The sequence below is a fragment of the Pinus tabuliformis genome, chromosome 9 (genome assembly GCF_031772625.1).
Source record: "Pinus tabuliformis cultivar Carrire ecotype Pingquan chromosome 9, CPIR1, whole genome shotgun sequence".
In the NCBI taxonomy this organism is placed as follows: domain Eukaryota; kingdom Viridiplantae; phylum Streptophyta; class Pinopsida; order Pinales; family Pinaceae; genus Pinus; species Pinus tabuliformis.
Genome location: NC_142307.1, coordinates 529,125,365 through 529,141,800, shown reverse-complemented (window position 1 = coordinate 529,141,800; position 16,436 = coordinate 529,125,365). Strand labels below are relative to the sequence as shown.

At 39.3% G+C, this 16,436-nt stretch overlaps 1 protein-coding gene across 2 annotated transcripts in view; it reads right to left on the bottom strand.

The window, feature by feature from the left end:
- ATVPS33 (Sec1/munc18-like (SM) proteins superfamily) overlaps positions 1-16,436 on the bottom strand; it is a 457,978-nt gene that overhangs the window by 181,848 nt on the left and 259,694 nt on the right. For both annotated transcript variants that reach the window (XR_016263097.1, XM_089441389.1), the window contains exon 18: positions 4,301-4,381. Coding sequence is in view for 1 of the 2 variants with exons in the window: in XM_089441389.1 (XP_089297515.1) it covers positions 4,301-4,381 (81 nt within the window). In the remaining variant the exon portion in view is untranslated. The remainder of the gene's footprint in view (positions 1-4,300; positions 4,382-16,436) is intronic.

Below are 16,436 nucleotides of genomic sequence, written 5' to 3'. Positions count from 1 at the left end.
TTGTTTTCTGTTCTAGCTGCACTTTACTTAATGTATATGTGATTGCTAATTAGTGTCTAATAAAAAGAAAAGAAGTAAACTGCTCGAAGCATAGAACATACCATAATTTAACAATGTTGCGCAACTCGTACTCGTATAAGACTCATCACAGCATTGACTCGTCGACTCATATAAGACACGGGAATGACCCTTATAAGACTCGTATAAGATTCGTCAAAATACAAAAAAAAAAAGTTAAAATGCTAAATTTTAAGCACAAAAGGGACTAGAGATTGCAATCACAGTGATGAAACTAGGTGGACTAGAGATTACATTCTTCACCACTAAAGATGAAACTAGGTCGAAGGAACTAGAGATTACATTGTTTAAAATAAGCACATACAAGGGGCCCTGTAGAAGAACATAAGATGAGGAGCTACAACCAAAACCACCACAACAGGAAATGAAAAATGTTCATAAACCATCAAACTTCGCCAAGCAGGACAAAGATAAAGCAGTGATGAAGTTTAGAGAGAAGATGTTGATACTAGATAGGGGACATTAAACCTAGTTCAAAGCTCAAGAGGGACTTTGAGAATAATGTATGCAAGTTGTACATAAATTGAAATTTGATTAACATCCACAAATTACCAAAATAAGTTAACATGCATCAACAACTATAAAAGGAATGCAGGAAAGCATAATGCATCTACCAGCAAAAAGCACAGTAAAAGAAAACTCTACTCTAAATCTAAATCAAACTCATGCAAAAGCGTGCTAGCAAATAAGACGTGTGACTCCAAGAATGCAAGCTTAAAGGTCATTCAATTGAGTGACAAGTATGGCCAAAATTGCACCATAATAGAAAAGCATGTACACCCACCTCTGAAACTATTTTGAGTCAAAGGATCATTCCTGATCCCTCACTTTATTTTGGAGCATAACTGACATTTAGCAAGCATGTAACTTTCTTCTAAAGAGGTAATTTCCTTTCCAAGAAGGTGGTGGTGCAGAGAAATAAAGCCCATTGGTTGGTAGATACAAGTGCATTACTATACAAATCTTAAAAGAATTATAATGGAAAGAAATTGAAAATCTTTGGTCAGAATTCAGGAGGGTTTCAAGGACTATGGACATGGATGGCACATACAAGGTGAATAACTATATGCTTTTAGAACAGATGCGCATTAAAGTCACCCAGTCAATCAGCCATGGAGACCTTGATTCACAAGGGTAGAGCTGCAAAGAAGCCATTGGTAGTGGTTGGATGTGTACCTCAAGGAAGTAAAGATTTGAAAGAGCTAGATGGTATAAGTCTAATTGGAATGCAACAGATAGATCACCTCATTTCCAAAAAAGAAAAAATAAATAAATAAAATCTGAACATTTTGTGCCTTTTGAGGCTCACCGGATTCTATACGGGTCCTATAGAATACCCATGGGTCTTATACAGGTAGATGGTTTCTATTAGATACCCGCCGAGCCCGGGTCTTAAACGCAGGTTCTATGCGAGTGCCTGGCTCGGTATAGAACCCACCAAGACTCACGGGTACTCGCGAGCTAATAAGGGTCATCTAAGTCACATGACACGAGGACACGAGACACGGTGGACATGTCAATACGAGTATTCAATATGAAATGCAGCGACCTGGAAACAGCACACGGGGGACACGTTTTATATATATATATATATATACCGAAATATAGTTTTTTATCCATATTAAATTGCAGGTTGCAGCTTATCTAGTCAAATTAAAATGTAATTACTTCTCAAAGTTCATAGTTTACTTTAAAAAAATAAATAGAATCAAAATTTACTATTTAGAAATTAGAATGTGATATGCTTGGTCTTGATTCTTGAATATTCAATGTTCATTGTTCATGTACAACTTATAAGCACATAAGAAACTACTAAGTACTTACTACTAACTATAAATTTAGAATTTAGATATTAAAACCATAAAATGCAGATTTTCCATTAAGTCATCAAAATCAAAATGTATCATTGTTCAGTGTTTACAACAATGTTGCATTAATTGTTATCAGGATAATGTTGGCGCGAGGAAAAAATCGGAAAAAATAGTAATTATCGGGAAATAATCGGCAAAAAATCGTTTGGTACAAAAATATTCATTTTTTTTCAATTTTTTTAATATCTAAACCATCTACAACATAAAATAAATACATTGACACATAAATATGATAAAAGAACTAATATATAAGATGTTTAATATCATTTCTAGTGCTAAAATCACACATAACATTGAATCATGTCCTGAATAGTAAGTCTTGACTCCTGAGTCCCAACTCAGCCTCAAAATATCAACAAAAAATATAATAATGTATATCTTCATGTCATAATGTCATATACAATAAAATGAAGAAAATAACTAAAGTCTAATCCTATTGATTTCCTCTGCCCCTCTTGCGAGAAAATGCCACAGCTTTCCCTTTCCCTCTAGATGTAGATGTTGGTGTTGGTGGAGTTGGCAGTGGAGTTTGCTATGCTCTAGAAGCTGAAGAACTAGAAGTAGGAGCTATAGGAGGTAGACCACGTCCTCTACTGGTGGCAGGGGTAGCCCGGGCAGGTGGTGTCACCTGGAAACATTACAATCTCCCAATCCTGAAATCCTGAAAAACTGATAAGTCTGCTGCATTTTGAATGAAATCTAAAATTCTACTTTCTCCATATGAAATCCAATGAGGCCGGAACCACTCTCAAACATCCTGAGTCATTTCATGGTAATGTTAAAAATTTAAGTAAAAGGATGAAAATGAAGATTAAGGAGAATGTCACTTTTACTTTAAGAATTTAACATTACCATGAATAGCATATCAATACTAGGGCCTAGACTTGATCATTAAGCTGCCCCACTCAAAAATTATTTGTTTCTTTCAAAAAAAATTGCAGCTTATGCAGGCAACATTTTCTATCAACGGAATACACGTTTTCCAGATGCAGGACACGACGAAAACCGGCGAATACATTTTACATTTTACAGGACACGATGAAAAACGTTTTCGACATGTTTTAGGGCCGTTTTCGTGTCCGACACGTAAAATACAGGGACACGGAACCTTGGAGGACATGTCCTGTGACTTAGAGGGTCATGCTTCAATGGTTAATAGCATGAAAAATGAACATTGAATTTTGAACATCATTGATGTAGTAAATTAATAAACTAACTAGTTCTAAAATTGTAAACACTGAATTAGTAAATTACTAAATAGATATCATCATGATTCATATCTATAGATATTCTAATTTATAAAAGATATGGATCAGGCACTATATTTCAGTATTTTGTTAATATATATAAATGTGTCCCCCATGTCTTGTTTCCGAGGTAGCTGTGTCTAGTGTTGAATACTCATATTTACGTGTCCTCCGTGTCCCATGTCCTCATGTCATGTGACTTAAATTCTAATTCTGATTTCTAATTTTCTATATATAAATATAAAATAAGAATCTGAAATTATTATCCATTTAACTATTTATTTGTTTATCAAAATTTTGTATTTCTTTGTTCATTTTAAACTTAACCCTTTAAAAACTTTTCGTTTTAATTTTTTTAATTTGATCTTTAATTATTTACTTGTTTTCGAAATTTCTATTTTGTTAATTTATTTGTTTCTTATCTTTTATTTTAATCATGTACATATTCTAGATGTGAATTACATAATTCTAAAATAAATCTTTTAAAGAGCCTAGAAAGCCCAAGTATAAGTATATTACTTGACTGTGGACATCAATAACTAGTAGATTATAGGGTCCCACCATCAACAATTACATATGTACATACAAACAACTTCTTTAAGTATAGATATAGAGTGGAAGAAGATAGTAGATAAAGGTAGTAGAAATTTAGCATTAATGTTAACTAACACAGGTCCAATTTTAGTTGCTAAAGACTGATATATAGCTGGAACCTAACCATGTTTGATGCATGACCAATCATACCATATATACGACTCTAAGCTCATACGTTGCTTAACATTAATTTGCCAAGACACCTATAATTTAAAAAATTTACCCACTGCCGACAGAAACACAATTTAACATGAATATGAAATGTAAGATTATCAAATGGGGTTAATCTTTGCAGAGTATTATATGATCCAATAGAGAGAAGTTTACGTAGAAATTTCATTTATGAAATTTCCAGTGAATTTCCTTGGAGTCTGAGATGTTAACAGGCATAGTCTTACTTAAGTAGAGATCAGCAGATAATTTTTAACCACATGTGACAATCTAAAGTCCAAAAAGAAATTCTATAATATACATCCTTACAATCTCTGTGCTAAGAATCAAGATTCTCACCATCCACCTCTGAGAGCATGCTGAACAAGTCTAATACTCAAAGGAGCATATCCAGAGAATACATATGCAATATCACTGGGACTGCAATAGAATATTATTGCATTAGTAATAAGTTAAAAACCAAAATTGTCAACATTCCATTGATTTTCAGACCAAAAGAAACTTTCACCATCCATGTTTATTTAGAAATTAGATCCATAAAATAGCAAATCATTCCAGCATGCTAGGAACCAAAATATCTGTAATTGCGAAGGCAGTAGATTTTTGAAAATGTAAACATTAGACAGCAATTTCATTTCCATCACCATGTCACACAATATATTTATATGATCCAGAAACATTCCAGAAATGCTCTATGTGCTGTTCCCCTTGATCAATTTTGTCAGTCACAATAAATTAAGAGTAAAGAAAACTTAGAAGTGCCTTAACCTCTGTCCAAAATAGACTTGGAGATAGAGCATTTTCATCAAGGCTTTACACGAAGCATACAAACAATGATTTTCTGATGCTATTATGAGCATATCCGTAGAATAAAAATGCAACTGATGGACAAAAAAATAAATAGACATATTAACATTAATTAAAAGCAGAAAATATCAAACCCTATTCTTTAATCCACAGAGATGAGAAAAACACATATTTTCCTGAAAAGTAGGAAACACTTTAAAAGATCAAAATGTTTATGATCCCATGAATTATACCATACAAGGTTGTCAACAAATGATCTAAGGGGAAACTAGCCAAGGCTTCTCACTATATTATGTCACCAATAAATCCACATGCTACAGTGATAAACAGAGCAAATTAAGCACATCTAACACAAGAAATAAAACATGCAATCAGTTAACCATAAATGCTCCAGAAACACGCCAAAATGGGCCAATTTTTATTATCAAATGATAGGAGTACAATGTATGATGGAAGGAGTGCACCTGCGCTTGCTCAAGGCAAGCTACAAGCCTCAGGTGTCCAACAAAGTCTGGCCAACCGCTGTAGAACAACTCCTCTCCCAAAAATCTGTGATGGCCCTAGTGAGACTGCGCTGCCAACTCGAAAAACTGAAGATTTACCCCACCTCCGGTGCTCAGAAAATTCTACAAAATTAGCCCCAGTCTCCTCTCAATAAACTCACCAAAACCCGGAATGGGTTTGGTCTAGTTCTGACCCCCAAAATTGACACCCAAATGCCACAACCTCCACATTTAGGTGGAAAATACGGCCCTCCTAGAAAACCTCTGTTGCAACCCTCCAAATGGTGCCAAAATGTTGGGCTTCTCTCCCCTGGATGACGCCCTCAATTCCTCTATTCAACCCAACTCCACAAGTCCTCTCCTCAACTCCCACGTGTACCCAGAATTTTGTCTCCTGCGCAAGCCCTATGAAAGAGAAATTCAACCTGCCCCAAAGCAGCAATCTCTAGCCCCCAAATTCTCCACAAGGCTTAGTCTTCTCCTTGGAGCAGCTATACTAAATTTCTCCCGAGAAGACACCCCCAAAAGCCAGCTAAAATGAGTGATACGATTTCCCAACTACGTCCTCCCTGGAGTACGAAGGAAACCTGTTGAATTGAGCTCCAACTCCACAAATCTCCTCACCCACGTTGCAATGCTTTACCTCCATAGGGTGGCACTCGAAGTCCACCGAAAGAAGGGTGAGCTCTCCCCTTGGAAAGCTCTGTGCTAAGCAGCACTTGTGACCCATCTAAACAGCTTGAGCAACAAAGAAAAGAGAGAAGTTGACAAAAGATCCCAATAGCTTCTATGCCCCTTCTATTTATAATTTTCACTTGCCTCCCCATGTGGGTCCCTCCATCCACTATTTTGACCTCTTTCCTTGCCAAATTTGACTTTTCTCTCCAAGGCGTGCATATTACATGTGGGTGTGGCCTTCACATTCCACTAACAAAATTATTTTGGCCCCCATCTCCTAAGTCTCATCCCCAAAATTTCGTGGGCTCCCATAATAGTAAAAAAAAAATGCAAAATTGTGAAATTGATTTTAGGGAAATTACTCTAGGAAGGAACATTACAGTGCTCCCCTCTGAAATGTTGCTTGTCCCCAAGAACTTGCGGTGTTGGATGCTGAAGTATGTGCTCACCCTCCTAGGTGGCATTCCCATCCGATAAGTTCCTCTAGCGTACCAAGTATTCCCTGATAGTTCTGCTCCTCAACTTCCTTTCTCTAATCTCCAAAATGGCCTCCAACTCTAACACTAGATGTCCCTCATCATCCAGGAGAGGTAACTTTGGGGCTGTTGTCACCTACTGTCCCAACACCTTTTTGAGGCATGAGACGTGGAAAACATTGTGGACCTTGCTTCTAGGTGGAAGCTCCAGCTCATAAGCCACCTCTCCAACTCTCCTGATCAGGGTTGGCACTTTGTATCAAGTTGGAGGAAGTCCATTGGGGGCCATGTCTTGTGACACATCTCTACAATCTAAAGTATGGCACCGTAGGTTTGCCCATCTTCACTATAAGGCCCTACCCGATGTGAGATAGATGGTGACAGGGATGCCCGAATTCAAAGTAGAGCATGAAGGTGCATGTGCCAAAGGAAAACTTACAAGGGGACCATTCCCCTCAAGTAATAGCAAAACCACAGATATATTGCAGTTGGTCCACTCCGACATATCTAGTATGATGCCCATAAGCTCTTGGAAGGATGAAGTAAACACCTGGTTTTGTCACTTCAAGCACTATGTGGAACAACCCGAGGGGTATGAGGTTCATGACCGGGAATCTCATGTATGCAGGATGAAGAAAGCTCTCTATGGTTTGAAGCAAGCACCCTAGGCTTAGTATGAGAGGATTGATAGCTATCTAATGACGCTGTGATTCACTAGGAGTGAAGCCGATCCAAACCATTACTTTAAGGTTGTGGATGATAAACCTCTCATACTAATACCTTATGTGGATGACCTCTTTCTGACAGGAGCAAACCCTTATTCATAAATGTAAGAGGGAGTTGGATTCTGAATTTGAGATGAAGGACCTAGGATTGATGCACTACTTCCTAGGGTTGGAGGTCTGGCAAAATCTAAGAGAAATTTATCTATCTCAAGGAAAATATGTTGTGAAGATATTGGAAAGGTTTGGGATGGTGGACTGCAAGCCTGTGACTACCCCGATGGAGCTCAACTTTAAGAAGTTATGCGGTAGTGCTACCGGACCTGAAATGGGAAATGCTTCTGAGTATCGTCAACTCATAGGAGCACTGGTATTCTTGGTAAACTTCCGTCCGGATATATGTTTTACAGTTAACACATTGAGCCAATATATGGTTGAGCCGCATCACACACATTGGATTGGTGCAAAGAATCTTTTGAGATATCTTTGGGGCACAATCACTCATGGATAGAGTTGCACTGTCAAAGATGTGAGACTACATGATTATTCTGATGTTGATTAGGGCAGGCAGTGTGGTGGATCACAAGAGCACTTCTGGGTGTTGTTTCTCTTTGGGTTCTGCTTCCATATCCTGGATGAGCAGGAAGAAGAAGTCGGTTTCTTTGTGCACTGCTGAGGCCGAATACATAGCTACAAGTATGGCCTCCTGTGAAGCTGTCTGGTTGAGGAAGCTCTTCAGTGAGTTATTTGGACATGTGTTGGATACCACTGTGATCCTCTGCGAAAACTAGAGTGGGATCCTATTATCAGAGAATCTCGTATTTCATGATCGCTCCAGGTACATAGACATTAGTTACCACTTTATCCAGGATGTGGTACAATGATGAGCAATAAGGCTCCAACACATTGGGACTGATGAGCAGGTTGTCGATATTCTGATGAAGCCCCTCGGAAAGGTCAAATTCTTGACTTTCTAAGAAGGACTAGGAGTCGTGGAGAGACCCCCTCCTGAGGGTCCTGTATGATATATTGAGCTCTGGGAGCTCCGGGCAGAATGGGGTACATCTTGGAGCAATGAGCAACCATAGGGTGAGTGGTTTAGGCTTCCCCTAGTGGTTTGCTATGTAGGCAAGATGAATGGTTCATCCTTCTCCTGCTGAGACACAATCATAGGGTGAGTGGTCCAGCCTTCCCCTAGTGACTTGTTGTGTACAGGGTGAGTGGTCCAGCCTTCCCCTAGTGACTTGTTGTGTACAGGGTGAGTGGTTCAGCCTTCCCCTATGATACCCCATGGCGACATGTAGGTAGGATGAGTGGTTCATCCTTCTCCTATGTAGACATCCTACCCATGCAATCTGGGAATCATGGGAAGTACCTCTCATATGGACAATGAGTAGGGAAATGAGGATAGGGACCATAGTACTACCGATGGACCGTACTCCCTATGCTAGCATGACATTGATCTAGGATCAATTGGAACTGACTTCGGGTCAGTGAGAACGGTATGACACACTCTCTTCATTGGAATTGACTTTGGGTCAGTAAGAGTGGTATGAGACACTCTCTTTTATCTGGGACTGACTTCGGGTCAATAGAGAAAGGTATGATACATTCTCGATCACTTCTTCTTCTTCATGGTTCAGCAGTGCAGAACAGTACATTGTTGGCAGAGATAGTACCGACTGGCAAATGGAGTTCTCCCTAGTTGAGAGGGAGTATTAAAATTGGAAACTAGGGCCAAACTCCATGTGGGTCACCTTATTTATGGCAATTGATATTTTTCTTCGATTCCTCTCTTCGAGAGGTGTAGGATTGATCAAAAAATCATCCGATTCCGACATATATTTATGGGGATATGAATTTATTTGTATTATTGCCAATTTGTCAAGGTCGGCCAGCAAGCAAACCAAGCACTTTTACCCCCACTTCAACCTCAACGTTGCATTTAGATAGAGGAGAGCTCAAATCATTTGCGGAGCACATCATCTCATGATCTCTCTCTCCACTTGTTTGGTTATGTCTTCTCACAAGGAGGACGTGGTGGAAAGAGAGATCTAGAGGAGCCCTAGACACAGAGAAGGAGCCTTAGCCACAGCTAAAGGAGGGACCTTAATCCGCAGCCAAAGGAAGCCCCAGCCACAGCAAGGAGAGGACTGGACAGCGAGGGCATTTAAGGGTTGTTTCAGGGGTCCGTTTAGAGGACAGACCTGCTGGTTGGAGGGCTGAGGTCCTGTTCTTGGAGGCCGAGGCTAGGAGGTATGTTTGAGGGCTTGCTGGAGGGTGGACAGTCCTCCTAAGAGGCTGTCGCAGGCCTAGTTAAGGTCCTGTAGGGTGCCGCAGCTGTTTTAGGGAGACAAGTCTATGCGTTGGGCTTGAAACTACCCTAAAGGAGCAGCGTGGAGGGCAGCATCCCATTGGAGGACAGCTGCAGCCAATAGGAGCAATTCTGGGCCAGTTTGATGGGCTGTTAGGGACTGTGGTTAGTGCCCTAACCAGTCCCAGAATTGCAGCATTGCAGCAAGTTCAAAACAACAGTGTTGGAGTTCTTGTAGGCTAAAATGTTGTTGCATTAATGGTGGTTGGACACTATTTTGGAGATGTTTGCTACAGGGGTTGCTATGTGCTAGGCCACAGGCCATAGCACCATAGCAAGGGCTGCATAGGGCAGTCTAGGATGTGCCACAGCATCATAGCAAAGGGAGGAGTTACTAAAGGGTATGTTGCAACTCGCTTGGGAGGTTTAGGGCTGCTGCAAATGCCCTAACCAGGACAGCAATCAAGCGGAATCAAATCAGATCTATGAGCAGCATTTGGGCTGATTGAGCTAACTGTTGAAGGCTGAAGTTGGTTGGGCTTGACCAAGCCACTTAGAGGAAGATTTCCATCCTGTTTGATCAACATTGACATTTCTAATCTAGGCTTTACTGCTGCTGTCATAAATCATCAGATTTGTAATTTTGTACTATCTCTCTCTCTGTTGAACTATTGAAGAATATAAGAAGATTTGATCAAGGGTTTCCACACATTGGGGTTTGTCCCTAGCTGGTGCCACATCTTGTATCCTCTTGTCTTGTCTTGTCTTGTCTTCTACTGTTTATGTTTATGTTTATGTTCTATCTGCATTTTACTATCATGCTGATGTGATTGTTGATCTGGATATTGATATTGGGCTAATAAGAAAATTGAAGTAAATTGCTCTTAAGCATAGAACATACCAAAAACTAGCAATCCTCAAGGTCAAAAATTTGGGAACCCCACGCAATGAAGCTAGGACTCCTCCAGCTGGCGCAAAAGGTGCTCCCCCAGGTGGTGGTGGTGGATGTGGTCCCCTCTCTACATGTGTCTCGCTATCACACCCGCCTATCTCGAACTCCACGTCATCCTCATGGTAGAGAAGATCTCAATGTAATGGGCCTTGCCCACTATTCATCTATGGCCTAGTGCCCAAGACTCATGATAGGTGAAGCATAGTTGCCTCCTCCGAAGGTCTCTCCTAGTCTCCTCATCCAACTATCCATGCCCCTAGACTGCTTGTTGTGGTGGGGCCGTTGTGTCATGTCCCTTTGTGGATAGGGACTCGTGGCAGTATGGGTGCTCGAATGTTGGGGATTAACCCCCTCCAAACCCCTAGCACAAGTTACAGCCTCCTACAAAGTAGTGGGTATGCGGGATTTCACCAGCGCACTCAATGGCTCAAGAAAACCCTCTACAAATGTGTACACCCTCCTAGCATCGGATAAATCTGGCACCATGACTGAGACCCTCAAAAACTCTGATATATAATGCTCTGGTTGGCCAGTTTGCCTGCGTTGGGACATTTCTCTGAAATGGGCCTCCAAGTCCGTTTATCAAAACACTCCACCACTCTCCGTGTGAAATCCTCATAAGAGGTCACGGCGGCATGCCCTAGCATGGTTAAGCCATGAAACCACCAGTCGTGTGCCTCTCCCTCCAAGTGCAAAGTAGCCATTTTGATGACCTCCATCTCTATCATCCAGTTAAGCTGGAAATAAGTAACCATCTTCTCTACCATGGCTCGAGTTGTGCACTTGATAAATCCATCAAACTTGGGAAAAAAAATCCTCCCAATGGTACGTTGCAACTCTAAACTCTGCACCCTAGACCTACCAGTGCTCTTCTCTCTCTCGTTCTACTTGAGCTAGTAGAAATCTCTGAAGGACAATGCTGTTTTGAAATCCTCCCCCATGGACTGCCACTCCCGGATATAATCACCCATGGGCATCTGATAATCTTGCCCCAGTTGCTCACCTGGCCCTGCTGGCAAGAATCTAGGTAACGTGGTCCTAGCTAGCCCACTATAGGCCTGAGGATGAGTGATGGGTGATTGGTGGTCATATTGGTGAGATGCACCTGAAGCTTCCCCAAACAAAAGGTCTCTACTAGGTCCTTTCTCCTTGTTCTGATGCCTAAATTCCTCCAATGGCCTAAATTCCTCCAATGGCTCCTTCTACCCCTTTGGGCGACAACTACACCTAATTGGTAAGTTAGGTGAGATTTATCAGGAAAATCTTACAGTGTTTTTAAAGGATCGATCTTAACCATGTAGACCATCTGAGCAAAGTTTTTGAGAGGTGTCATAGATACAGGATTTCATTAAACTCCAAGAAGTTTTTTCTAGGGGTGGATCATGGAAAGTTGTTGAGTCGTATTACTTCGAAGGAAGGAATTCACGTCGACCCAACTAGCATGAATGCCATAAAGAAGTTCCTTTTTCCAAAAAAACAAAAAATCCATGCAATCAATTTTTCGATAACATAAACCGCAACTAGAGCTTTATCCAGAATTTTGCTGAAATTGTGAAACCTTTATCCAATTTTCTGAAGAAAGATTGCTTTGAATGGGATGAATATAGCAAAACGGATTTTAGATAGATCAAAGAAGCAATCATGTCTTCCCCTGTCCTTGTGATTCCTTATTACTCAAAGGACTTTATTTTATTATCATATGCTTCTGAGGATAAGATCACTAGAGTGCTCTTACAAGAGAACAATAATAAGAGGATGGATCCAGTAACATAGCTGAATTCAAAGATAACTCCTGCAATGACCATAAATGGATCTTCACAGCCACCAACTATTTTACGAGATGGATTGAGGCTATTTCGAGAAAGAAACCTACAAAAAAGGTTGTCATGAATTTTATTGAAGAAAAAAGTCATCACAAGGTTTTGTGTGCCAGCAAACATCACAACTCATAATGCTAAAGCTTTTAGTCCCACTCAGTTGTCCACGTTCTATTTCAATTATCGGATTATATAATATAATTCCTCAAATAATTACCCACAAGAAAATTGATTGGCCAAGTCAAGTAATAAGAATCTTATGACAATTATCAAAAAAGGTAGTAGGTGATAAAAGAGAAATTGGGAACAGCAGACGTGAAACTCATTTTGGTGACTAAACTAACTAGAAATCTGCAGCCAATACTTCTGCCAATGTCCATGTTTTTATGGTTTACTGAAAGTTTTGGCACTGTCTGTTAGGTCCCTATAATACTAGTGACTACCCCATTACTATTGTAGTTGTATCCCTTATTAATATTGTTGTGCCCCTATTGTCCCCATATTATTATTACTGTGCCCCATAGAATCCCTCTATTGTTATTTTTGTGCCTTTATATTATTATTGTTAAGTCGGCAAGGTTATATTGCGACTCCTTAGACTCCTATATATATAAAGGAGGTTTTGTCATTTGAATCATCAAAGAATCATTCATTTGTGTAATGTAAAGGAGATTGCCCCCTGGAAGAGACTGAATTCTAATGCGTTTATCTATCTTTTCTATCTTTTTGTGAGCTCGTTTCATAACATTTGGTATCAGAACTTTGGATTCTAGGGTTTCGCTGCTCCAAATACGTCATCGTGGCATTTTTGCTATAACTTTTTTCTGCGATATTTCAGAAGCGAAAAAAAAAAAAAACCATTTGAGACAAAATCGCACTGAACCTTGGGTCTGAATTTCAGAGCTTTTTGCGCTATATTTGCGAAAATATGATCTGAGGAAGTTGGTCTTTTTGCAGACTCCTGAATTACATTCCAAACAGGTGACCTGGGGAAAATCATCATAACTTTCTCTCTGAGCATCAGATTGAAATTTCGTAAGAAGGTATAGAAAGAGAATGGACTGTAGTTTCTTGTATATATTTTTCAAAGCCAAAGGTCGAAACAGGGACACGTGGCACATCGTACAAGTTCGTTCTACTGAACTAGTCTATAATCAGGTCACTGTGGGAGATTTGGCATAACTCTTGGAGAATCCAATTTGGATCAGACTGGTGGCATTGGAAAGAGGACACAAAGGGCTACTGCAGGTTGCAATTTCAGAACTAGATGATCCGAAATTACAGAGATACATCAGAGGCAATATCAAGCTCATACAACGTGAAAAAAGGTGTGTAAATTTTTTTATATTTTTGCTTAAGCTTGGTTTGAAAAATTATTTTGAAGGAATTCAAAAGGCGTAGTAGAGCCTTATTATCGGTAACTGATGCCCCGAGGAAAGAAAATGCAAACACCTAGTAAGCAACCTGAAAGCTCTAGCATGATTGATGAAGAAGAGGAAGAAATGCAACATGATATATCAAAATTACGAGACCAAGTGCAACAATTGTCACTCGCACAAAAAATAATAGAATCTAAGATGGATGGTTTAAAGAAAGATGTAGAAGCTAAGATGAATAACGTGGAAGCTAAGATGGAGGATTTGAAGATAGATTTGACAAATTTTCTACAAGAAATACTTACTAATGGTGAAAGGGTAGTAAAAGAAACTCATGATGCGAACAAAAGAAATGTTAATCATGATTTCATAGACTCTAATGTTGGATCGAAGACACACAATATTCCAAAAATCGATACGAGGAAGTTTGATGGCAAGGATCTCGCAACATGGATATTACAGATGAAACAATTTTTCGATCTCAATAATGTGCAAAACACACAAAAGGTACGTATTGCAACTTTATATTTGGAACCAAATCAGTTTGTATGGTATCAATGGCTTTGCTCTCGTAAACAAATTATCACTTGGGCAATTTTTACGGAAGAATTGACAGCACATTATGAGGATACAAAAAGAAACATTTTTTTTAGCCAATTGATAAGTCTCAAACAAAATGGTTCAATAATGGAGCACATTGAGGAGTTCCAAAAATTGAACATAAGGGTAAAAGATATTCCATAGCATAGGATTGATGTGTTCATAGGGACATTAAAGGATAATATCTAGCATAATGTTCGCCTTTGAAAACCTGATTCATTAGAGAAGGCATTCAGGTTAGCAAGAAAAATGGAAAGCAAAATTATGGCAACCAGGAAGCATACCACTCACAACTATAAAGATGGAAGTGTTGTTGCCCCTAGTCTTCCACAACCTATAAGGTTGACACCACAACAATTGGAAGAAAAAAGAGCAAAAGGGCTTTGTTACAGTTATCATAGCAAATACACTAAAGGTCAGAAGTGTGCTGAGAAGAAATTATTCTACATAGATTGTGAAGAGGAGGAAAAAGAAAAGGAGAAAGAAAGGTCACAAGAAGAGGATATACTCCAGGAACAAAGCCTAGATAAATAAGAAAAGAATCCAACCATATCTTGTAATGCATTGGCTAGAATTACCACTCCTCAAACCATCAAGATAGAAGGACAAATCAAGAAGAAAAAGGTAATAGTGTTGATTGATTCAGGAAGTATCCACAATTTTATTCATTATAAAATAGCAAAAGAATTGAATTGCTTCCTATATTCAGCACCAGAGTGTCAAGTAATGATTGCAAATGGAGGAACGATAAATTGCTCTGGAAGTGCCATAATATCAAGCTATTCATGGGAGAATATGTATTGACTAGCCCAATGCTTTCCATTCCAATGGGAGGTGTTGATGTTGTACTAGGAGTCCAATGGCTACAATCCTTGGGTACAATAACTTTTAATTTTCAAAACTTTTCATGAAATTTTTTACGGAAGGAAAGGAAGTTGAATTAAGGGGTATTGTAGGGAAACCGGGAAAGATAATCAGCTCTAACGGTATGACAAAGCTTCTAAAAAATGAACAAAGAAGTGTAATTGCACAATTATGTTCGCTAGATGTTTCCACAACAAAATCATCTATTTCCCCAGATCTCCAAAAAGTTTTGGACAATCATTCCAAGGTATTTGAGACTCCCAAAGGTCACCCACCTATTCGTGATCATGATCATGCTATTCATCTGATTTCAGGAAGTGTTCCTCCAAACATCAGGCTGTACAGATATCCCTATGCCCAAAAGAGTGAAATTGAACGTATGGTTGCAAAATGTTAGAGGCCGGTATAATTCAACCTAGTCAAAGTTCTTTCTCTGCTCTAGTAGTATTGGTGCACAAGAAGGATGGATCATGGCATATGTGTCCGAATTATAGGGAGCTCAACAAGCTCATTATTAAAGATAAGATTCCCATTCCTGTCATTGATGAATTATTGGATGAATTGCATGGATCAATTTACTTCACCAAGTTGGATCTTCGTTCAGGATATCATCAAATCAGAATGAAGACTAAAGGCATTCTGAAAACAACATTTAGAACTCATGAGGGTCATTATGAATTTTTGGTCATGCCTTTTGGTCTTACCAATGCACCTTCTACATTTCAAGGTTTGATGAATTCCATTTTCAAACCCTTCCTTAGAAAATTTGTGTTAGTGTTTTTTGATGATATGCTAATCTACAGCAAGTCTTGGAAGGATCATGTTGAACATGTTGACAGGGTGCTACAACTATTGGAGGAGAAACAATTATATGCAAAAAGATCCAAATGTTTCTTTGGAGTACAAGAGGTGGAATATCTGGGTCATATTGTATCTCATGAAGGAGTTAAGGCAGACCCTAGCAAAATTAAAGCCATTAAGGAATGGAAAATCCCCACATCCATAAAGCATTTGCGAGGATTTCTCGAGTTGACAGGGTATTATCGCAAGTTTGTTAAGAATTATGGGAGAATAGCAGCACCTCTAACAACATTATTGAAGAAAGATGCATTTTCATGGACTCCAGAAGCAACAAAGGTCTTTGAACATCTTAAAGAGGTAATGTGCCAAGCACCGTCTAAGCTACATCGAACTTCACAAAAACCTTTATTGTGGAATGTGATGCTTCAGGAAATGGAATTGGTGTTGTTTTAATGCAAGATGAAAGACCCATTGCTTTTGAAATTCGTCCAATCAAGGGAAATTTTTTACACAACTATTTATGAGAAGGAAATGTTGGCAATACTGCATGCACTTAAGAAATGGC